The sequence below is a fragment of the Pistacia vera genome, unplaced genomic scaffold (assembly GCF_008641045.1).
Source record: "Pistacia vera cultivar Batoury unplaced genomic scaffold, PisVer_v2 Contig592, whole genome shotgun sequence".
Classification (NCBI taxonomy): domain Eukaryota; kingdom Viridiplantae; phylum Streptophyta; class Magnoliopsida; order Sapindales; family Anacardiaceae; genus Pistacia; species Pistacia vera.
In genome coordinates this window covers 723220-747681 of record NW_022196437.1, presented here as the reverse complement: position 1 = coordinate 747681, position 24462 = coordinate 723220, and the positions used below count along the sequence as shown (strand labels likewise).

Genomic DNA, 24462 nt, shown 5'->3' with positions numbered 1-24462 from the left:
AATGATGGGTTACTTTTAGCAGGAGAAGGAAGGGTTTGCTTGTAGTTTCACAGCCCCTAAAACAAAAAAGTGTAATTTATTGGGTATAAATATATAATGCAACTCTTTGGTATTTTAATTTTATATAGGGGTTAATTTGTAAAAACATAGCAAAAAATTTTAAAAGTCAAGGATGGTCAACTGACCCTCCTTGATACCCCCTACCCGAGTAAAACCCATTATTGAACAAACAAACCTATTATAAATTGATTAATTACAAGTTATCATATTGTGATTATGAAAAAAAATGTATGAAATTGGATTGTAAATATAATATTGCTCTCAAACTCTATAATTTAGGATAATAATCCTCATTATAGTAATATCTTGCATACTTAACGTTAAAACAATTGGTCAATCCGTAAATGTAGTGGCATGTCTTCTTCCTCATATTGATATCTTCTGTTCACTAGACCTTGCACTCACGTCACGCAATGAAAATCATATCTTCAAACTTAACAACTGGGAGGAATGACTGGTTATTGCTTTTCTGTCATCTCTATCAACTTGACTTTCTTCTCCAATAATTATTCCCCAAGTCCTCGTAACCGTTTCTCACGCTTCTCACTCACCATCACCAACCACTCTTCTTCACATCATTTTTCTGCTTCTCAGCAACAGTGAACTTATATGGTCAAATGCACAAATAGATTAGAAATTTCAAATTCTATCTGATCTGAAAATTCAAGAAAATCGTTTTATTCATTTTGGTGAGACACTTAATTAATAAAAAAGAAGTAGATTAACGTTAAAAAAAAGTTAAACTATACAGTACAAAACATCAAAACAGTCACGAAAACTGAAAAGGCCTTTAACTGTTTGAAAACTCGTTTATGTTACCATTCAAAAAACAAAAAGCACCGTTAGGTACAGGTGCACCTCACGCAAATTTATTTATATTTCAAGAGTCATCGTCACTTATGTTGACTTTGACAGAGTGTTTATCATAACGTTAAAACATGATTCACATCAAACCGTGTCTCATTAAAAAATTTAATTCCGATTAAAATAATACTAAACCACCAATCATCTTTTCCAACCTTAACGTAACAGTTTATAATTTATCAGTTTATAACGGGTCTTACATAGATCCCACTAATTAATTAAGAACTCACTAATTACGAGTTGTCACATGAAGGTTGTGAGAGAAAACTTGTGAGAAAGAGTTATTGCTGTGATATTACTCTTAAGTTTATGGATTAATATTATTTTATATGAATATCCAACCTTTTTTACAGCTAATAATTACATTACATTATCTTATCTTTTATATATATATATATAGTTATGAATTATTATTTATTTATTTTTGATAATCAGGATATTCGGACAAGCTTGTATACACTTCAACTAATTCTTGTGATCTATTAAATACCATACAAACCCAAAAGATTAAATAAATCACTATGTTATTATGGTAGGTGACTTTAAGATTTGAAAAATTTAAGAAAAATAGCAAACCTTTTTAATCGCAGACTCGATCTGTGAAGGTAGATTTGAAAAATTTAAGAAAAATAGCAAACCTTTTTAATCGCAGACTCGATCTGTGAAGGTTAAGTAATAAATTGCTGTTTATGATCAAGTATAACAACATTCATATAAATACAAAATGATCCACCAAATTTTGCCTAATAATCGAAACAAATAATAATATTCAAACATATAAATCTTATCCACACTTCTAAACTTTAAATATATTGGACCATACACTCAATACTTTACCAAAAATCTCGTAATTTAATCCAAGAAATCCTTCTTAGGCATAAAGCTGTGGTCGTTGACAATTTTGAACAAATGTCAACCATCGATCAGGGGCGGCTCTCATATCAGCCCTCCGATCTCTTCTTCCAAATAAAAACGCGTCCCTCTGTCTTCTCGCGCGCGTTTTCCTTCTACCTTCCTCGCATTTACTTCGAAGCCAATAATTTATTTATTTATTCAATTATTCATTTTCTGTATATTTAGATACACATATAAATCAACACATAAACCCTTACGCTTCACCAACTGATCCTTGAATTTTTAGGGAAGAGAGAAACGAAAACAGGGTAGAAATGGCTGATATGACTCAGGTTAACGGCGGAGGTCAAACATCAGATTTCCCGGCCGTCCAGACGCACGGCGGTCAATTCATACAGTACAATATATTCGGGAACTTGTTTGAAATCACGGCCAAGTATCGCCCTCCGATCACGCCAATTGGTCGTGGCGCATACGGCATCGTTTGGTACTTAATTCAATTTATTTTTTATTTTTATTTTTGTATGAGATGTTCTTAAAGCGTTCCGGTTTTCTAATTTAAAATTTAATTTATTTTAATTTTGAAGCTCGGTGCTGAATTCGGAGACGAATGAAATGATTGCGATGAAGAAAATAGCGAACGCGTTTGATAACCACATGGATGCAAAGCGTACGCTTCGTGAGATTAAGCTTTTACGTCATTTGAATCATGAAAACGTGAGTAATTTTTTTCGATTCTGTTGAACTGATTGTCGTTTAATTTGTTTGTTTAATTTAGTGTAATTACTTGTATAATCTCATCATCATTTACAGTTTATGAGAAAGTTGTTAGGAGATCTTAAGAAACTGAAATTTAGTTACGTACATGGAATTTTTCTTTTCCAAAAAGCCTTCAACTGCTCTTTCTTTTTTCTTTCTTTAATTTCTTTTATTCTAAAAAGTGAAACAATTACTCACTGTAAATATAAAAAGCTTGAATATTTCAAAGAACTTTTGGCTTTATTTGAAGTACTAAAGTATTTTTTATTTTCTTCTAAGCGTCCTGAGAGTAAGGATGCAAAATAATTTGATTGGTGAATTTTATTTCTTTTAAGAGTAATTATTACAGTTATAGGACTAATAATAATTTGAATTTCTTAGTTTGAATAATCTTAACGACCCATCTAACTTGATTTTTGATCTTTTTGGAGATGACTGAGAAAAAAATTTTTTTAGCTGATTTATATGGGTAGAAAAACCTCATTCTTTTTCTTGAATCTTATTTGATTTTGCCTATATTTCTGGTTAGAAAAAAAAAAAAAAAATTTATCTGGGGAGTAGTAGCTAAAAGCTATTAAAGGTAATTAGGATTCCTAATATTTATCTTGAAGTTGTTTTGGTACTTCTATAAAGCTGAAACTTAGTGCTAGAATGTTGAATTATATACTATTTGATAAGTTATGTAAATGCATCTTGAAGCTAATTTGATAATTTGTGTTCGATTCTAACTTGTAGAACTTTATGCGTCTAATTTTAAACAGGTCATAGCAATAAGAGATGTGGTTCCTCCACCTGTACGGAGAGAATTCTCTGACGTCTATATTGCCACAGAACTCATGGATACTGACCTTCACCAAATAACTCGCTCCAATCAAGCTTTATCTGAGGAGCATTGTCAGGTGTGTTAATTCGTTCTTTTGAGTTTTTGAAGCCTACAAATTGCTCAATTGTCTGATTTATGAGATTGACATTTCCTTTTTATCTATACTTTACAGTACTTCTTGTATCAGATTCTTCGAGGACTTAAGTATATACACTCAGCTAATGTCATCCATCGCGATTTGAAGCCCAGCAATCTTTTGCTGAATGCAAATTGTGATTTGAAAATTTGTGATTTTGGTCTTGCTCGGCCAACTTCGGAGAGTGAGTTTATGACAGAATATGTTGTCACAAGATGGTACAGAGCTCCCGAGCTATTGCTAAACTCTTCAGATTACACTGCCGCAATTGATGTATGGTCTGTGGGTTGTATATTTATGGAGCTTATGAACAGAAAACCTCTGTTTCCAGGCAAAGATCATGTGCATCAGATGCGCTTGTTAACAGAGGTAACTTGAAATTAAGCAATGGGAGCTAGCTTTTTAAGAATTAAGCAAGCAGATTTAGTGATTTCTAATTTGGAATGTCTTTATGTTAAGGCTTTTAAAATTTAAAGTTAGAATAATAACCTACTTGTTTATAAATTTTTATTTATTCTTGGTGCAAATTGATGACATAATATTAGAACCAGTACAAGAGATTTTTAGGATTCTCAAGTTGCCAAGTTTACCTCTTAAAGTTTTGAAGTTGGAGGCTAATAGGGAGATTGACATTCGTAAAACCCTTTGTTATTTTGGCTTCTCGTCTTCATATTCTGGCCTTGTATTCAACTACTGAAGTTGATTCAATATTATATGACTGGATGCATGATAATAATTGTGATGTAAATTCCAAAATTTTGCAATGTCTAATATAGGATTTAATTTTGAATTTATAGGATTAAATTTTGAATTTATGTCCTGAATGCTTTTCACTAGCAGAATGCTTATGCATGATTTTATGCTTTATAGCTTCTTGGCACACCAATGGAGTCTGATCTGGGGTTTGTCAGAAATGAGGATGCTAAAAGATATATCCAGCAACTTCAACAACATCCTCACCAGCCATTAGCCCAAATTTTTCCACATGTTCATCCATTGGCTATGGATCTTGTAGATAGAATGTTGACATTTGATCCTGCAAAAAGAATTACTGGTAAGTCTATGTTCTAAATCAGCTATTTTGAAGCTTTTGTGGACATGATCAGGATTATTCAACCATGAATGTCTTATTTCCTGTAATTGCCATAAAATTAAAAGCTTCACTGTATTATGGATTTTAATATGATTAAAACTTATTTCTAGACCAAATTAGGCAATGAAGGGAACTCTTTATGTAGATATATAGTGTCCTTTTTTTGACATGCTCTTTCTATAGCTATAGATTATCTTGTGCACAATGAATATGAACATGTTTGTAGAATTTATTGTCATGTAATGAATCCAAAATAACACAGAAGTGTTAAGACTTCGTGGGTCATTGTTTAGTGGATTGCCATAAGAAACTTCCTTTATGTTTTTCAACATTAGTCTTCTTGTAAAGAGATAAAGATTGGACAAAATATTAGGTTGGCTCTCTCCAAGGTTTCATCTGTGAACTTTCATTGGACTTACATTTATATAAGTTGAACTAGAATTAATGTCCAATTTATCATTGACGTCCATATCCTTTGTTTCACTCTAATGCAAATTTGTGTTGGTGCAGTTGAAGAAGCATTAGCCCATCCTTATCTTGCAAGATTACATGACATAGCAGACGAACCTGTCTGCCCAGAACCATTTTCCTTTGATTTTGAGCAACAATCCTTGGGGGAAGAGCAAATGAAGGATCTGGTCTATAAGGAAGCCTTAGCACTCAATCCAGAGTATGCTTAATAAGAAAATAGCTTTTATGCTCAGTTTTAATACGTTTAATTGCTTTGTAACTATCCGTTTGATTGCCGTTTGGCGAAAAGATGACTTTAAACAAGAGATCAGAAAACCATATCCAACAACAGTATGTTGGCTTGTAGAGATAAACCGTTTCTGGTTCCAGGGCTGGCCAGCTGTTTTATAAATCATGAGGTCAGTCCCCTTGACAGCTCCCTTAGCTGCCCTTTACCTTAATCTATTACAGAGGGTTGTTTTTTTTTTTTTTTGTTAAATCTCCTCTACTATGTATTTTCAGCTCTGTATTTGTAATTTGAATTTTTCTTCATGTACTGTAGATTGAATTAAACCCAGTGTAACTCTGTTGTAAAATCATCAATAAGATTTAATTGAATTTTTTTTTACTGAATTAAATTTCCAGCTGCTTATGTATTCAGAACCTTATGATTTAGCACTCTGGGAGGCCAATTAATTTTAACAAAATTCGGTAAACTATTTGTATAAATTAAAAAAAAAAAAAAAAAAAGTGAACAAGAGGCCAGTACCAAGAAATGCAAATAGATGAATTTTACTTGAACCCATCTCCTGTGGCACAAAATGTGTTTTCGCATTTAAATTATTTCCAATGTCTGCCCTCCCTGTAAGTAGCTCATTGCTCTACCGCCTCTACATTCTTAGTTAAAACAGTACGTTTTATCAGAAAAAATCAATCCCATCAAAATACTATTCTACCACTTATTGATTTGCAACTTGAATTGAAAAAAATAATGTTCACTTAAAGGAACTCTAATTTATCATGTCTAGGCTTCGCTTAGTTTCTACAACTTGCTTTAGATAATGGTAAAACCAAAACAATCAGTTTTCTGATTTCCATCTAGCTCTGTTTTTAGTAATTTCATTTCTTTATTTTCAGCAACTTTCGTTCACAGAGAGCCAGAACGGCTATCCTCTCCAGTGTCAACATTTCGATATTTGTACAACCTTGAGCAAACTGAATAATAACCAAAGTTTAGCAACCCAATTAAAAATAAACTCCAATACACAAAATCTAACCTCCCAGTATTTATATTATCTAGTAACCAAGGTGTGGCCCTCCGGACTACATCTATCAAAGCAGTGCTCAAATAGTAACTAGCTCCGATAACCAAAGCAATCATTGCAGTTGCTGTGCTTTTCATCGATGCAGGAAATTCTTGATAATACAATCTAACTTGTCCTGGAAAATGAAATGCTTCTCCAATGCCAATCAATATTAGTTGCGGAAATAGCCAATAGGCCATCATTGGCACCATGGAACCATTTGGTTGGTCTTCAAGGTTGTGAGTATGAACTATTTTAAGCCTCTTGGACTCAACTAGTGCTGCTACAACCATGGCAATCACGTTGAACACGTGGCCTAGTCCTGTTTGTTGAAGTGGAGTTGGTGATTGTCGAGTCAGCTAAGGAAGAAGCAAACGATCAATTAAAGTGAGAAAAATTGATGTTGATATAAAGACTATGACTACAAAAGATCCAGCTGGGATTTTGAAATGTGAACTTAAATGACTGTCCATGGTTAGAGCTTGTAGAATTTCCATGCTAAGTTGAATTCCTATTGGGGTGCTTAAGAATATGACGGATGACCATAGTGGGAATATTTTTATTAGAGTTTTGAAATCTTCTACTTGTTGAACTGTGCATAGCCTCCATGGCTTTGCTATTGAGCCATCTGCTCCAATATCTCCTTCAGTTTTTATTGCTGCGCGGTTCAGAATCCTGAAATACAATAAATGTTATATAACATTGGATATATCACGTAATCTGTATATTAATAATAATTATGTTTTTTATAATATAATTATTATTAATATACATAAGTAGTTAGTTTGTACCTGAAGTTAATTATGGTTAGGTGTTACAATTAAGATATTGGTCCTTCCATTTTGGCCTTGGTAATAATCCTCACGTCTGGACGAGAGTTCTGCTTTTCTTTTTCTTACAGAAGCAACAACAACACGAAGTAAACTCATAAATGGGCTCCCTTGTGGCTTGTCACACCAATAGAGACATTTACCCAACAAGAAAATAACAAGTCCAACTAAATTAGCAGCAACAGAAATCCCAAATCCCAATTTCCAACTAATATTATCCTCCATATACACAATAGCTGTGGCACCAATTACAGAGGAAACGTATATAGCAAAGAAAGTACCAGTTGAAGAAAGTCACACGATGTTGAGGTTTATCAAATTGGTTGGCTCCCATTGTAGCTATTTGTTGGTGCATGGCAAGAGAGAAATTTAAGACCTGTAATGAAGGGGAAGGTGACCCAACCTCCACGTCTGCCATGACTATAGACAACTGAATCCATAGCTTGTTTCTCAACCCAAATATTAAGATCGTTTAATTATAAGTTACTATCATGTATATATAGAATTTTTTCGTTGTGCTTGTCAATTGTCATCGCACTAATCCACTAAACTTGTTTATTTTCTTTTAAAAAGGGTGGCATTAATCAAAAGAAGAAAAGCAAGAAAGAACCCAAGTTAAAATGTTACAACGCTACAAAAATGGGACGCATGGCTCATGGCATTTAAAATGGTGGCACTGAAAAGGTGTGTGTGTGGCTGTTGCAAAGTTGGGGAATGGTTTTGACAGAACTTAGTTCCAAGTGCACAATTTTTTTTTATTGGTAACCCGGGTGTTTGGGCCAGCTTGCATGCACCTCAACTAATCTTCAGGATCCATTGAACACCATACAAACCAAAAGGACCAGGTAAACTACAATGTTATTATGGGCCACTCAAAGGACAAAGTAAGTCACTTTGTGATAGGTGGTCGTCAGGTTTGAACTCAAAGAATAGAGCAAACTTTCTTGATTGTCAGGTCAACCCCTTGAGGTTTCAAGTGCATAATACCTATAACGAATTCTAGTTCATCGAGTTAAGCTCGCTATAATGAATGTAAGTTTGTAAAATGAAGTTGTTACTCTTGTTTTTATGATTTTAACCCTCAATCACTATATAAGTATAGTTTTAAATGAGGCAAGTGTGACAGTTAAAAGGATAAAATAGTATCCGTTTCCACAGGAAAAATTAACGATCCAGATTTTCTCCATTTTGAAAAATATGATTAACTTTATTCCACTTGGTAAAAGGCTAGGCAATGCCAAAAATTTAACCACCCCACCATTATATAACTCCAAAACGCCTCCCATTGTCCATAAAAATATGCCAACAAGTGCGGAAGAGGAGACTGAGGTCATTCTGATTTCGATAGCCTTTTAAAGTCAATACATATAGTTGAATTGAAGTAATTTGGCTGAATTCTTCCACTAATGGGGATATCCATGGCAACAATTCGACTACTCCTTATCACTATATGACCAGAGTCTATCCATTAATAATATATTTACAATCTATTCAAAATATCATAACTCTATTTAATAGGATTTGATCTTTTAGATACGACTTAAGAGTGATACTATATATATACACATCAGTGGTGGACTCAGGATTCTTGCTAGGGGGGCTTCTACGGTTCCGTCATTGTTTGTCAAATAACTAGTGAAAACTTAAAAAAAATCATCAAACCTTAAGCAAAAGAAATAATACAATATCAATAATCTGAAAGAAAATAATGCAATAACACAATATTTTACTACTTGAATAAATCTATGAGAAACAAAACCTTGAGCAAATTATATTGAAAATAACATCAAATTCACGAGGAAATATAAGAAAATTTTTACGTGGAAAAATCTCTTCAATTAAAGAGAGCAAAAGACCACGAGAATCTAACGATCCACTTAAATTCAATATAATTAAAAGAGTTTACAACAATCACAATCCGCAAAAATGTTCTGCACAAATTTCTTATTTCTCCTTTTTTTTTTTTTTTTTGTTGGCTTTCAGATATTATAATATAAATTTTCATGACTTTGATTAGGCCTAACCTAAGCTAAAGTCAATCAAAACTTAAATTAAGTCAATGTTGCCTTGACTTTTAATATGAATTAATAAAAAAAAGGGAAAATTTTCTTAGTATAAACATAGATAATAACTCAAACTTCTTAAATAATTTTGAGCAGTTAGACCGTGACGTTTGAAATATAGAAAATTGATAGGTGAAAGATGAAGAATAATACTTAGTAAAATATAGTTAAGGTTTAATTTGGGGAAATATGAACATTCTTAAACACAAAACACAAAATAAACTCACAAGATCCATATATTTTTCCATCAAATTAGAATACAAAACCTTCAAAAAATAAGCATGATTTAACTCTAAAATAAACTAAAATGAAATGAACAATACACATACCTAAACTGATAAAACAGAAAACGAAGCTAATTGAGACACCTTGATTAGTGAAAGCTTCAACAATTTCAGTCTTTAAAAGTTTTAAGAACGAATAACATAGAGAAAGTGAAAGAGAGAATGAGAGAGTAAAGAATTTAAGAATAAAATCATAAAAAATAGGTGGACGCAGACAAGAAGTGGAGAGAGTTTTAAACTTTTAATATGATGTAGGCGTTTTTTATGGCCTATATAAACAATTTTTTTTTTTTTTTTTTTCAAATGTGAGGATAGGGCTGGGCGTATAAAAATATGTAGTAGCCCAATTCCGTACGTGTTCTGTAATTTGAAGTAAAACCTACCCATAGATTTCTGGTGGTGGTGGTGGTGGTGGCCCTCTAGGGATAAAGCGTCTTATTCTTACATCTTTTCCATGGATATTGGACTGAACTATCTCTGTCTCTCCAAGAATCCTTTTAATATATTGAGGTGAAGTTACCACCACGCGAGCAAACAATTCACTCATATATATATTCTCAATACAGTCTCCTCCATATCTCCTGCATTAAATCAAACCCAAACCCCCATTGTTAATAATCATAACATAACCCACATCACTAATTTTAATTAATCATTGAGACATGGAAATTACCTGGTGAAAAACTCTTCAAGTTCTTGATGTGTAATGGGATGACCCTTAGAGAAAGTTACAAAAAGAGTTTTATTATCAAAATTGTGACTGCCATTATTAGCTTGTTGATCTTGCCTAGGTTGGCTTTCATTAACCACCGAGTGTGAATGATTTCCATTATCTTCCCATAATTGATCAAACACCATCTGGGGCAAATAATTTGACCCAGTATTATCTTGCACTCGAACAATTTCACCATTCGGGATTGCCCCATTAACCCCATTACCTGAACTTCTTGTTCCTGGAGTTATGTCATCAAAAATCCTCTTGCACACGTTCCACTTAAACACCTTCATGTGTCTTTCTGCATGCACTTTGTTTGCATAAACAACTCCAAAAGAGAGAGTCTTCCCAGCAAGACTACAAATCTGTGGAAGCAATTTCTCATCATCAACCGAAAAAGACTCTCTCTTTAAAAAATCCAGGCACGCTTCAGACTCCTGTGATAATTCAAGAAATAATGGAGGAGGCAAGTCTAGTGAATTTTTGACAAAGTTAACGTAACCAATACGTTCAAGCCAATTCCAGAAGGCCACAATTTCGGAGCCGATTTTAGGAGACAAATGCAAGTCGAACACTAAACAAGCATACGCTAGGCGGTCAATATTGTGAAAAATTTTAAGTTCTTCTTGAAGATTGCGAGCCATTCTTGATGTTTGATTTGATTGGAAGAGCGGGAAAGAAATCAAGAGAGTAGAGATAAAATCAAGAGAGTGATTTCAATGGTATTTTAATTTTGGAGAGTAAGTGGTGGGTATTTATAGAGTTAGGTTAAATAAGTCCGAATGAAGCAAGGACTTTAATTTCTTGTTGGTGTTTATTGTTTTCCTGATTGAGACTGGAATATTGTGAAAGAGATCAAATTTTCCTAATTTGTATTTGTATTAAACACTTCTTCATTTTTTAATGAATAATCCATCTTTTTCCTATTTATTGATTTTATAAATTTTAAAATTATAATCCTAAATTTAAAGGAGAGATTTTTTTTTTCTTTTTTATAAAACATATTACAATACAACCAACCAATGAAAAGATGCCACATTTACTCTGTCATTGGTTTGTTGCATTTCATCTTATATGCAAGATTTTTTTTTCTTTTTAGAGTTACAAATTGAGTTGCCCAAGTATTCATTGTACTGGCAATATTAGTCTCAATCTCCACCCTTGAATCACCTCCATATCCTATATCCTATATTTATGGAATTATCATGAGCCGAAATAAAAATGAATAAAGATTGACTCACAACTCAATTTTACAAACTTTTTCTAACAACCTCGACGTGGTAGCTCGCAAATGGGCAAGCGAGACCCATTTGCAAGCTGCCACATCAAGATTGTGAGATTGGATTGTAAGTATAATAGTATTCAATAAAAATATGGTTTAATCTTTGATATGTCTTAAACATATACTAGATATTTTTTGGATTTTTGGGTAGTTGGCATTTAAAATAAGATTTTTTTTTTCAATTTTTGCTAATTTATTGGATTAACCAGTGTTCTGAAAACTGGACCAGACAGCCCGGTCAGACCGGTTCGATCGGCAACCGGCGACAAATCCGGTCCGGTATATATAAAAAACCGCTATTTGAAGTTAAACCGGATTGGATTGCGGTTGGACCGTCGGAATAGTGCCAAATCGAGGTCCAATCACCGTCGGATTCCGGCATCTTTCGACGGAGAAAACGCCCTCATTCGACGGACGACATCTCCATGACCAAACCCATCCATTTTCAGTTGCCATCGTCCAGCCTTCGTCGATCGCCGTCCACCTAAAGTTTACGACTTTAAGCGATGTCAGATTTCTTTCGCTGATTCCGGCGAGTTCTGACGCCGATGAAACTCCGTTGCACCACCATCAGAGTCGCCGGCACCTACAGATCAAAAGCCCCAAGATTCCAGCTTCGATTGGCCGTCGATCGTCGCTGCCGCCACAATCACCAGAATCTTCGCGTGACATGGGTGTTTTAGATAGATTTCAAACCTTAAGGGAGTATTATAGGGGTGTTTTTGATGAATTTCAAACCTTTAGGGACTAAAAATAATTTTATAAATTACGGTCCAACTGATCGATCCAACCGAAAATCGGACCCTTGAACGAGTCATTGTCTGGTCCGATTTTCAGAACATTGGGATTAACGACTATTCGATCAATTTATTTGCAATAAAAAATGGTGATCAAATTCATCAATTGGATTAAACATATATAATTACATTAATGTTTGATCATCTAGAAAAATCTAAAAACATTGATCAATTACTTTAAGTAACATTAAAATTAAACATTGGTATGTAAAATCTCATACAGAATCTTAGACACTGTCATTAACATTTAAATGCAACTCTTATTACGAACAAATCTACACTTTTGTCTCCTCTGTGCGACCATGCAATTATTTAATCCTATACTAATACATACAAGTTTGTACATACGTTTCTTGTTATGTATTCTTTTTTAATTTGACTTGAGTTATATCCATACTCGTCAATCAAACACTTCCAACAGACATTCAATTCTTGATAAACTAGATATACTCTACATTTCGCAGCAATGTTTTAATAACCAACCTGGAGTGAAACCCGACAAAGTTGTCAGGTCCTAGGTTGACCGGTTTAACCGATCGGTCAAACCAGGTGACAATTTTTAAAATCTAGCAAATACACACCTAAACATTTGTTAAGTCCCTACAGGTTTGGAATTTAGCAAACACACCCCAAATACAAATTGACAGTAGATTGGTTGGCGACGACGACACACCAAATGCAATCCTAATCATCTCTTGAACCCATTCCCCAGAAAATCTACCCAATATCTGACTGAAATCGGTTCGATTTCTGCCAGATCTCACCAACACCAATGTTGACCTTCTAGGCCAGATCTCACTGATGCTGATGTCGACAACCCTCCCCATCACCACAAAAATACTCCCCTTAGCCTCCTGACCAAAACCCACCTCACCCTACCCTTGTTAGCCTCGTCGATCACCGACAAAAGCTGGCTATTGCTACCGCCTATTTTTTTTTGATTTCTGATCGATTCACTTATCAAAAATCAACTTTGTCACCACCATTGCACTCACCAACACCTTCTCTTCAATAGCCCTAACATCCTGACCTTTAATTGTTCGCCGATCATCATCCTAATTTCTAGGGTTTTTAGTGAATAGTAAAACGGATAATCAAGTTCAAACATTGTTTGGACTTGATTGGCATTTACACCACGTAAATCCTCCAAGAAATTTGGAGAAGATAATCGAAGAAGTTAAATATGAAGTTTTTCCCTATCCAAGCCAAGGTGGAGATTCGTAGAAAAAGTGGCTTAAATAGTGCAAAGGTGAGTTCACATGGTTTTGGTCTATAGCTTATAAATACCATGAACATTTTTGTCTCGCATTCACACATGTTCAAAGACTTGAAATTGAATTTTATTGAGACATTTAATGCCACCGAATTGGAAGCAAAATTTAGCTTCATGTCTCTCAAATAAAGTCAACATTCCCAAGCTAAGATGGCGGCTACAAGTCTTTGTAAATCCCTTATTTGGTCCTGTAAATTTTGACGTGAAATGACTTCCCTCCACTATAAATATGGGTGCATTTTCAGGGGAAGGTCAACACACACACATTCTCAAGCAATACAATCACTAGAGACGAAGAGATTGAGTTAGAGAGATTAGAGTGTGTGAGAGATATTGGGTGTATTTGGGATTTGAGATTGAGAGTTTCACCAAATGTTGTATACTCGATTTTATTAGTGAAATTCTTCTTCTATCTTCGCCTGTGGATGTAGGCTAAATGAAAATCCATGAAGAGGTGGCGGAAAAATGATGGAAAGCATGTGAACAAGACATGCAAGGTAAGATATGGATTATAGGATTCAAAACTTTAAATAAAGCATAAATTAACATTATTGTTGTAAGAATTATAAGCAGAGGAAGTAAAATAGAGACGAGAGAGTTTGAACTGATTGGCTTACTTTTTGTTTGTATTTCATTTCATTGTATTTATAACAGATTACATATAACAAACTACAGAAAATTAAGGAGTTCAAAATACATTTTACAGCTAACTTTATCCTATTGTTTGAATCAAAACAGAATGAGGAAAGTCTGGAGATGGATTGTTTGCTGCACCACTTCTGATCTGATCCGACCCCTTGATTCTCTTAACTGCTCTTCAGCTGCAGCACAATTGCTTGAGTGATCTGAGTTCCTTGATTCTCTCAACTGATCATCAAATGCTCTAATACCCCCCGACAAACTCATGGGAAGTTGGCAAATCATGAGTTTGGTCCTTAAAAATTGGAATTGAGTTGCTGTTTGGCCCTTTGTAAACATGTCGGTTATTTGATCTTTGGTGGAGATATGCTTCACCAAAATATCTTTGTTAACCATTTTTTCTCTAATGAAATGATAGTCAATTTCCACGTGTTTTGTCCGAGCATGAAAGACGGGATTTGAAGCTAAGGCCAATGCTCCTATGCTGTCACACCAGATAATTGGAGGTGATGAAAGATATAACTTGAACTCTTTTATCAACATTCGGATCCAATAAGCTTCAGCTATAGCCAAAGCCATGCTTCGGTATTCCGCTTCTGTGCTTGAACGCGAGACAACTCCTTGTTTCTTGGCACACCAGGATATTAAATTTTTCCCAAGAAAAATACTAAATCCACTTGTGCTTCTTCTGTCATCTGGGTTACCAGCCCAATCCGAGTCACAATAAACATGAATGTCAATTGTTGAAGGTGAATAAAAAAGTCCATAGTCCACTGTTCCTTTTAAATATCGAAGCACCCTTTTTGCCGCTATCCAATGTGAGTCTCTCGGGTTATGCATAAATTGGCACAACTGATTTACTACATATGAAATATCATGATGTGTAATGGTGCAATATTGGAGAGCTCCCACTACATGCCTATATTCCGTTGGATCTGATAGAAGTGTGCCAACATTAGAAGATAATTTCATACCTGAAGTAGTTGGACAAGCTAGTGGCTTTGCTCCTTGCATTTTGATGCTTTCAAGAAGGTCGGATATATATTTAGCTTGCCGAAGATGAAGACCTTCATTGCTACATTTTGCTTCAACGCCAAGGAAATAATTTAGCTGTCAAAGATCTCTAATATGGAAATTTTCCTTCAAGCTATCAATGAAAGATATAATAGCCGAACTGCTTGATCCAGTTATGATAATGTCATCTACGTAGACCAACACAAAAAGTTTGTATGTATTAGTACAAAGAGTAAACAATGAATAATCAACTTTTGATTCCTCAAATCCAAGTTCTAGCAATTGTTCAGAGAGCCTTCGAAACCAAGCTCTTGGGGCTTGTTTAAGGCCATAAAGAGATTTATGTAGTCGACACATGAAATTTGGTTGGTTCTCATCAATGAAGCATTGAGGTTGTTCCATATACACTTCTTCATCAAGAATGTCATGTAAGAATGCATTGGACACATCCAATTATTTGATAGGTCAATTAAATTGAACAACAATAGATAAAACCAATCTAATCGTAGTCAGTTTAACTACTGGAGAGAAGGTATCAAAATAATCAATTCCAGATTTTTGATCAAATCCCTTTGCCACAAGCCTTGCTTTGCAGCGCTCGATGCTACCATCTGGGTGTCTTTTAATTTTGAATACCCATTTATTTCTGACTATATGTTTGTTGTGTGACCTTGGACAAAGAGACCATGTCCCATTTTCCATCAAAGCATCAAATTCACGTCCCATAGCTTGTCTCCACTCTGGTTTTGCTACTGCTTGTGTATAGCAAGGTGGCTTAGATTAAATTAAAATACTAGTTAAACAACGAAAAGGATGATGAGTGGAATAAAACATTTTGAATCCAGGAAATTCTTTTGGTTTCGAATTTCCTGTTTTGGACCGAGTGATGATGATATTTTCTGGTGGGTCTTGAGGTGTTGTTTGAGCTGGTTGAGGGTCAGGAATGGTCTGCTCATGTGAAGAGAGTGGTTCTGTATGTAGGTTGATTAGGTTCTCAAACATTAGAATTGGCGGGGACTCATTATCAGGTAATAAGGTTTCAGATTGAATTTCGGGTGTTGCATTGTTTTCACAAGCAGTGTTGGAGGTGTTCAATCTTGGGATATCATGAAGTGTAATTGAACATGAGATAGGAAACAAACCTGTCGACATCTTGCTTTCATGGTCTGGTGAAGTGCAGCCTTTATCCCTTGCTGGAAATGAGTTCTCATCAAACACTACATGCCTGGAAATATATATTTTTCCTGAGTCCAGATCTAAGCATCTATACCCCTTGTGTTGAGCGGCATACCTAAGAAAAATACATTTTTTGCTTCTAAATGAAAGCTTGCTGTTCTCATATGGTCTTAGATATAGGTAGCATGCACATCCAAATGTTCTTAGTGAAGTATAGGAGGGCATGGTTTTATGGAGCAGGAAGTAAGGAGATAGATTTTTGAGGACTTTTGTCGGAAGCCGATTTATGAGAAAAACTGCTGTAAGAAAGGCATCAGTCCAATATTTATTTGGTAGTTGTACTTTAGCTAATAATGTTAAACCAGTTTCTTGAATGTGTTGATGTTTTCTTTCGGTAATTCCATTTTGCTGGGAAGTGTAGGGGCACGTTAATCTATGGTATATCCCATGTTTTGTTAAAAAAGATTTGAAATCATTGGAAATATATTCTCCTCCATTTTCAGATTGTAGTTGTTGAATTTTAGAAGAGAACAAATTTTCCACAAGAGCTTTATATTGCTGAAAAATGATAAAGACTTCAGATTTAAAACACATGGGATACATCCATGTAAACCGACTAAAATCATTGACAAAAATAACATAATAGCGATAACCACTAGTTGAAGTTATTGGAGATACCCATACATCGGTATGAATGAGTTGTAAAGGCTTGGTAGAGACTCGGGTAGAATCAACAAAAGGCAATTTAGTGGCTTTTCCTAGTTGACAAGAATTGCAAAAATCTAACATATTTAAGGACTCAGAGAGAGGCAAATACTTGCGCAAACAATCTAAGGTGGACTTGGTAGAGTGCCCTAGGCAATTATACCAATGTTCCAAGGATGTTGTTATTCCTAATTTTGCGGTGAAACAACGCATTTTATTTGAGGAGCTCTTGTGACCAGCAAAAGGATAAAGTCCGTTTTCAACCAGTCCTTAAAGCAGGATGCGATCCGTCTTGTCGTCCTTCACACAAAAATTAGTTCCAGTTAGCACAAAATAATAGTCATTATCTAAGCATAACTGATTAATGGATAAAAGATTGGCTGAGGCGCTGGGCAATGAAGAATATCGTTGAGTTTGAAAGAACTATGAGTAAATTTTAGAGTTGTATTTCCAGTATTTTTAATAACCAAGCCTGAGCCATTGCCAACTTGGACAGTATCAACACCCTCGTAGGAAGCTTGGTTCGTTAAATTTGCTCCATTGGCGGTGATATGAGCATTGGTGCCACTATCCGCATACCAGACATTTTGGTCATAGGAATTATTGGCTTCGACAACCATGGCAGCAAAATCAGCAAGTGGCAAGCGTCCCTGAAAAGAGAAGTCAAAGCGATGATAGCAATCAAGGGCAACATGTCCTTTCTTACCACAAATTTGACAAGTTAGCCTGTCATAAGCTTGTTGATTGGGACGAGTTGTAGGAGAATCCTGATGACCCTTGTGCGGAAGTAGTGGCTTTGGAGTTGTGCTTTGCTATTTTGGCTTCCTTGGGAAGAAGGGTGCTTTTCCTTTTGGTTTGCTGCAAATGCATAGTGTTGATCAGGTGCCGAGTTGTGTTGTGCTTCAATGAAAGTTTCAAAGCTGAGGAGTTCAACTTAGAAGTCATCGAAGGAAAGAGTTTTGTCTCGGCATGCAAAGTTGAACGTAGTGATGAACAGAGTAAATGCTGGCTGAAGTCCTCCTAAGAGAAAGCTAATCAGATCTTGATCATCGGTAGTCTTCCCTGCAGCTGCAAGTTGATCAACGAGATTCTTGGCTTCCTCCATAAATTCACTACAAGACCGATTGCCTTGCGTAATGGTCTGAAGTTGTCTTCTTAAAAGAGCAATCCTTGACCGAGAAGGAGATGAGAATCTAGTGTGAAGGGCATCCCATACTTGTTTGGAAGTCTGCATTCCATAAACAGTAGAGATTAGCTTCTCAGTAATAGAAGCTAATAGCCAACTTAGAACACATGTGTCTTTCTTTAACCACACTATGTAAGCTGGGTTAGTGGTGCCATCGGAAAGAGTTTTGGAGGGAGGAGGAACAATGCCATCCACAAGATCAACAAGATCATGACTCTTGAGAAAGACCATAAATTGGACATTCAATGGCAAATAGTTGGAACCAACCAATTTTTGGGACACGGGTTAAGCATTGGCTTGGATAGTGGGTTGAGGAAGTGGGGTATTGGTATTTGAGTTGGAAGCCATTGTGGTGAATGCGGAAGCTATATTAGGATCAGGCGTGTGCCTTTGTACCCTCTGATACCATGTAAGAATTATAAGCAGAGGAAGTAAAATAGAGACGAGAGAGTTTGAACTGATTGGCTTACTTTTTGTTTGTATTTCATTTCATTGTATTTATAATAGATTACATATAACAAACTACAGAAAATTAAGGAGTTCAAAATAAATTTTACAGCTAACTTTATCCTATTGTTTGAATCAAAATAGAATAAGGAAAGTCTGGAGATGGATCGTTTGCTGCACCACTTCTGATCTGATCTGATCTTTTCTCCCTTGATTCTCTTAACTGCTCTTTAGTTGTAGCACAATTGCTTGAGTGATCTAAGTTCCTTGATTCTCTCAACTGATCATCAAATGCTCTAACATTTGTTAGGGCCAAAAATCGTCTTGAGCTTGACGAGGCCCAATAGCGAAATAAACATGTCACGGCCTAAGGCCTCAACCCAATCCCGATTGGGTCTACGCTTAAAATCACCTTGTGAACTACCCACTCTATGAGTTGGGCTATCCTATAAGTTAAGCTAAACTGGGTTTTAGCCAATTAGCCTACAACAGTCCATAAATAGGAAATCAGAATCCCATTCCATTTCCTCTTCTACTAAGATTCGAAATCTTACTCAAACTATTAAACTTAACCTGATGAAGTAGAGAAATCATATTTCTTTCCTAATAGGGATTATCTCCCAAAATAGGACTTAGTGTCCTACTAGGATTCCAACCCCTTGGGTTCACTTTATAAACAAAGGTTTGCCCTCTCATAAAAGAGGAATCTCCAATATTCAATCTACATTACTGAAAACCATCTATTTGCTCCTAAAGTTCTTGCTCTCAAGAATATGACCCCCCCACCATAGTCCTAGCCTCTGACAAGACTCCTGGTAATCATTCCTCCCCTTAATTCTTATTAAATCATCTCTTTCAGCGTTGCTGACTTGAGCGTCAGAGTGCCTACAGCAAACACCACCCCGGTGTTTTTCGTAAGCTTCACGCTTGCCCTTTCATGTGTGCAGGTCCAACGGATTGTTAGTGACCTCAACCTTACGGGATCATACCCTATTTTCATGACGGTAGATTTTTTGCATCTACAGTTTGACGCCTACTGTGGGGCCCTGATAATCATCTGTCAACAATGACTTGCAACATGAGAGGAGACACAGAACTCCCTCTGACTGACATCGTTAATCAGAAAGTTTCATCACAATAAGAAAAGTTTTTCTTTACTATTCTTCATTTGTTTTATCTATTCACATGTCATATCTATCTATTCAACATATCGTAATTTATTTTATGCAAATTTATTCCGCATGTAATACGATACCTTGAAACATCAAAACACATCTCCCATGTTCATAATTTGTTTTATGCATTAGTTGGAATATTGCTTAGTTTTTATATATGTTTAATTTCTTTTTGGAAGCTATTCCGTGTTCTAAAAACTCTCACATCTCTTGGGCATGTTTTAGAGTATTTAAGAATTTTTTCCAAAAAACCGATTTTTAACCCAAAAAAAACAAAAAAACAAAAAAAAAAAAAATATATACACAAAATATGACCTGACGCCAAAAAGAAATTAAAAAAAAGGGGAGGCAATGGTGATTTCAAACTTCCAAGACTAAAGCACCTTTTTATGCTATTTAAAGCACCTTTGTTCCAAAAACGCCAAGTGGCAAAACTTTGGAAAAGTAATCTCTTTTTCCTACCTCCTCCATAGAGTCTATACTCCATGTGTTGTTCTCACATACTATGGTACTCTTTGATTAAAAAGAGCCAAATAGATAAGTTTAATTTGAAAGTCTTTTGCTTGCCAAATTGACAGTAAATGGCTTCACTCGGCTTGGTCTACCGAGTGGGCATCAAGTAAGAGACACACATCTACCGAATACTCAACAGCTGATGGAAGCAATACCTTTAACTGATTCGGCTCAGCTTTGTCCTGCAAAACCAACAGACAAAAGGAGCATCATCATCATGCGGATCCAAGATTCCAAGAGACGTTATCCACAAGACACCTTCAAAGGCCGCATCCTCTAGGATGAACCGAGGGGATCTCTAGGACCTCTCATTCAATCATCCATACACACTTAGACTGAATCAGTTTCAGTGACCCTCTCTTTCCCTTCTGCTCGCACCAGCTACACTTATGTTCCCATTGTAGAACCTTGGCCCTTACTTAACATTCATTTAGTAACCTGAAAAACTCTCTTCTCAAAAGCAAACAAAGCCTGCTTAAGTGATGCCACCCCACTCTCGCCTAATCTCCTTACCCCACTGTATTCCAAAACTCCAAACTTGAACCATCGCCCCTATCTAACCTGACTCAACTCTGAACCAATTGAACAAATATCTAATTCAACATGCTTTAGGCATTGCAACAAGACAAGTCACCAAACATGTCATTCGATAAGTGCCCTCATTACACTCAATCACCTTCATTTGACTTAATGCTCAACACATGCATCCCATGCATTCTTCTTCATTCGGTCATGAGTTGGTTTGGCTTATTATTCCCCCCTTTTGTTTATTCTTTCTCCATTTGGTTTATTGCTTGACACCTGCACCGCATGCATCCATTTGACTCATTACTTCTCCATTTAGCATGCTCTTGATTTGGTCTTGCACTTGCATGCCATAAATCACTTCTCCATTCGGCTCAATCACCTACAAACGAACATTGACCAGCAGAGCCTGCTTTCAAGCATTTTACTCCATTCGGCCCTTTGTTTCTCTGTTTGGTTGTTTCCCTACCACATGCACCCCATGCATTTTTATTACATTTGGCTTGGTGATTCTTCGTTCGGTTTGTTGCTCAAAACATGCATGTCACTTCTCCAGGTAAAATTATTCTTCCCTTGGTCTTGCATCACTTCTCCATACGGCTTGTTACTTGATACATGCATGACCTTTTCCATTTAAAGTTTTATCTTTCCTTTGGTCTTGTACATGCACACCATTACTTCTCTTATTCAATTTATTATGGATAACTATACACCATGCGGGATATCATACGAAATTATTTTAAATAGTCTACTGTGATCACCTTCAATCAGCCTAGACTGATTTATTGATTTACACCTTCAATCGGCCTAGACCGATTTATATATTTACACCTTCACTCGGCCCGGACCAATTTATATATTTACACCTTCAATCGGCTCAGACCGATTTATATATTTACACCTTCAATCGGCCCGGACCGTCATAAGAGCTTGAAAGTATACATTTTATTAGTGATTCAATTGGATTATTTGTGGAAAAAGGTGTTTAATTGTTGGAATTTGAATTTATTATTTCATAAATATGTTTTACGGGATCACGGGTGTATTTTGAGTATTTTTAGGTTCAAACCGATATTTGAAGGAAAAAGAATGATGTCGATGGAATTCGTGACAAGTAGGAACAAACGGTGCAAGAATCGGAGTTGAAACGAGAAAGTTGTGACTAGTCGGAAACTACAACGTAAAATCTAGAAATCCTTTAGATGAGCATGCTTCGATGTTTTGATAAACTGAGCTGTGGTAATCTGAAATTGACGATTCTGGTGGCGTTGGAGCTTATTCAAAGAGCTACAAAGTTTATGTTGATGACTTACCAAATTTGAAGTTCACGGACTCTGGGGACAGAAAGAACGATCGCCGCAGCGATCATTCTCATCGCCGCAGCGATGGGTCTGGGCCTATTTGGGTTATTGCATTCTCTAATCCGAATTTGGTGGGTTAAGGATTTTAATTATTTTCCTAAGAACCTGAAAACCCTAGACTATAAATAAGGATTTTAATTGTTTTAAAGGGGATTTGAAGAAGGAAAAGGACGGCCACTACTTTGGAGATCGGATTCTTGCGATTCTCGTTCACAAATTGAGAAGTGTTACTATTTTCCGTTCTGAACTCATGTTATTCAATATAATGATTGTTATTACTGTATTTATGAACTAATTCTCTTTCTAGGGCTAAAGATGTAGCCCAATTTAGAATATGTGTTGACTTTATTGTTGTTAATCTTATTGAGCATTAATTCTAAGTTTTATTATTGTGTGTAATGCTTTCAATTCTTAGGATCCGAGAGTGAGATGATATCATGGGTTGGGTTGAGATCGAGAGATGAAACCTAATTTGTCTAAGGTAATAAAACCATAGATTGAACGAACGCTAGAGATAGGTTACCGCGATCTGTGAGGCTCCGGGAAATTCCATAGATCTTAAGATCTCTTAGCTCCTAAATCCATTTTAGAGATAACTTGGGTTGTTGCTTAAGGTTAATTTGCTAATTGCTCGAGAGAGAGTTAGTGGAATATTAGGGGTTTGGCTTTTAGAATAGGCTTAATTAGGTAACAAAAAATATCAATACATAGGATAAATTGGTGCGGAATCTATGCCCTAGATTTAGTCATATTGATTTTTATCAAGTGTTTATAAGTTCTACTTTTATTCAGTACTTAATTTTTGTTGTTAGTTTATTTACTTTTTCATTAAATTCATTCTTAAACTTCCAGTTTAATCAAATAGCAATAGAATATAATAGTTTGGTACTTGGTAGGTAGTTCCCTTGGGATTCGACACTCGTTACTCGAGTTTAATTTGCACGATTTCGTACACTTGCGAATAGCTGTTAAGTTTTTGGCGCCGTTGTCGGGGAACTATTTTGTTTTACCAATATCAATACGAAATATTTGTAATTTGATTTTTTTTTTTTTTTTTTTTTTGTCTACTGAAATTTTTACTTGTGTTTGCTTGTGGTTGTTTTTTTCGCTAGATCTGGAGAGTTTATGTTCGAAGGTAGGGGTGATCTTAATCACTAGATTTTGAGATCGAACGAACCGTAGACAGTTGAGAAAGAAAAGAGGCAAAGAATCTGAACAGCAATGGCTAACACAGGAGTTGTCAATCCTAATATGCACAAATCAAGAGAATGAGAATGAGGATAATTTAGGAGGAAATGCAATGGGTGGGCAGCAGAGCAGTGTTCAGAGAGCATTGAAGGACTATTCTAGTCCTACTATGATGGGTGTTATTCAGCTCAGGAGACCACCCGTTCAAGCGAACAATTTCGAGATTAAGCAGCAATTATTGGAATGATTCAGCAGTCCATCCAATTTGCTGGGTTATCGAATGAGATCCCAACCTGCATATCGCAAATTTCCGAGTTGTGCGACACATTCAAGCATAATGGGGTTCGAGGATGCAATCAGACTAAGGCTTTTCCCATTCTCTCTACGGGATAAGCTAAGGCTTGGTTGATTTCATTGCTATCTGAGAGCATCAAGCATGGAATGAGTTGGCTCAAGCGTTCCTCACTAAGTATTTTCCACCTACCAAGTTGGCCAAACTGAGGAGTGAGATTACCAATTTTACCAACAAGATTCAGAGTCATTGTATGAAGCATGGGAAAGGTTTAAGGATTTCTACGGAGGTGCCCACATCATGGTATACCAATCGTCACAAGTGCAAACGTTTACCAAGGTTTGCTACCAACCATTCAAGCTATGATTGATGCTGCAAGTGGGGGAGCCTTGAACACAAAACACCAGAAGAAGCATACAATGATCGAGGTGATGTCAAACAACAACTATATGAGGACTCCAGAAAGAAATCAACAAGGAGATCAGCGGGAGTGCACAAAGTTGACAGTTACACCGATTGGCTGCTCAACTTTCAAACATCCAGAAGCAATTAGGTAATGTGCTAAAAATAAATGCAATTGAATCCTCTTCTCTAACATGTGACCTTGTGCAGGAAATCATCATCCAAGGATTGTCAAGAAGGGAACCCGTTTG

At 35.9% G+C, this 24462-nt stretch overlaps 3 protein-coding genes and 1 non-coding gene across 4 annotated transcripts; 1 reads left to right on the top strand and 3 right to left on the bottom strand.

Moving 5' to 3' along the window:
* Positions 1-2093: 2093 nt before the first annotated feature.
* Positions 2094-5678, top strand: LOC116109979 (mitogen-activated protein kinase 3). Its single transcript, XM_031396222.1, has 6 exons — positions 2094-2266; positions 2367-2496; positions 3300-3437; positions 3534-3866; positions 4368-4551; positions 5101-5678. The coding sequence occupies exons 1-6, from the start codon at positions 2094-2096 to the stop codon at positions 5268-5270; spliced, it is 1128 nt and encodes a 375-aa protein (XP_031252082.1). The 3' UTR covers positions 5271-5678.
* Positions 5679-6148: 470 nt separating this feature from the next.
* Positions 6149-7618, bottom strand: LOC116110024 (protein NRT1/ PTR FAMILY 2.6-like). Its single transcript, XM_031396267.1, is given in 3 exon segments — positions 6149-7019; positions 7158-7444; positions 7446-7618. Coding segments are annotated over 3 exon segments (1266 nt in total). The 5' UTR covers positions 7593-7618; the 3' UTR covers positions 6149-6187.
* Positions 7619-9900: 2282 nt separating this feature from the next.
* LOC116110023 lies at positions 9901-10880 on the bottom strand. The gene is made up of 2 exons (XM_031396266.1): positions 10195-10880; positions 9901-10102 (listed from the first exon to the last, which is right to left on the bottom strand). The coding sequence occupies exons 1-2, from the start codon at positions 10878-10880 to the stop codon at positions 9901-9903; spliced, it is 888 nt and encodes a 295-aa protein (XP_031252126.1).
* A 13131-nt stretch (positions 10881-24011) lies between these two features.
* Positions 24012-24116, bottom strand: LOC116110036. Its single transcript, XR_004124827.1, has one exon. It is a non-coding gene; the product is annotated as a small nucleolar RNA R71 (small nucleolar RNA).
* Positions 24117-24462: the final 346 nt, after the last annotated feature.

Excerpts from the sequence above, each read along its gene's own strand:
- LOC116109979 (XM_031396222.1), top strand. The coding sequence starts at position 2,094 with ATGGCTGATATGACTCAGGTTAACGGCGGAGGTCAAACATCAGATTTC. Across the intron at positions 2,267-2,366 it reads GGCGCATACGGCATCGTTTG|CTCGGTGCTGAATTCGGAGA; the intron begins GTACTTAATTCA and ends TTAATTTTGAAG. Across the intron at positions 3,438-3,533 it reads TATCTGAGGAGCATTGTCAG|TACTTCTTGTATCAGATTCT; the intron begins GTGTGTTAATTC and ends TATACTTTACAG.
- LOC116110023 (XM_031396266.1), bottom strand. The coding sequence starts at position 10,880 with ATGGCTCGCAATCTTCAAGAAGAACTTAAAATTTTTCACAATATTGAC. Across the intron at positions 10,103-10,194 it reads CTTGAAGAGTTTTTCACCAG|GAGATATGGAGGAGACTGTA; the intron begins GTAATTTCCATG and ends GATTTAATGCAG.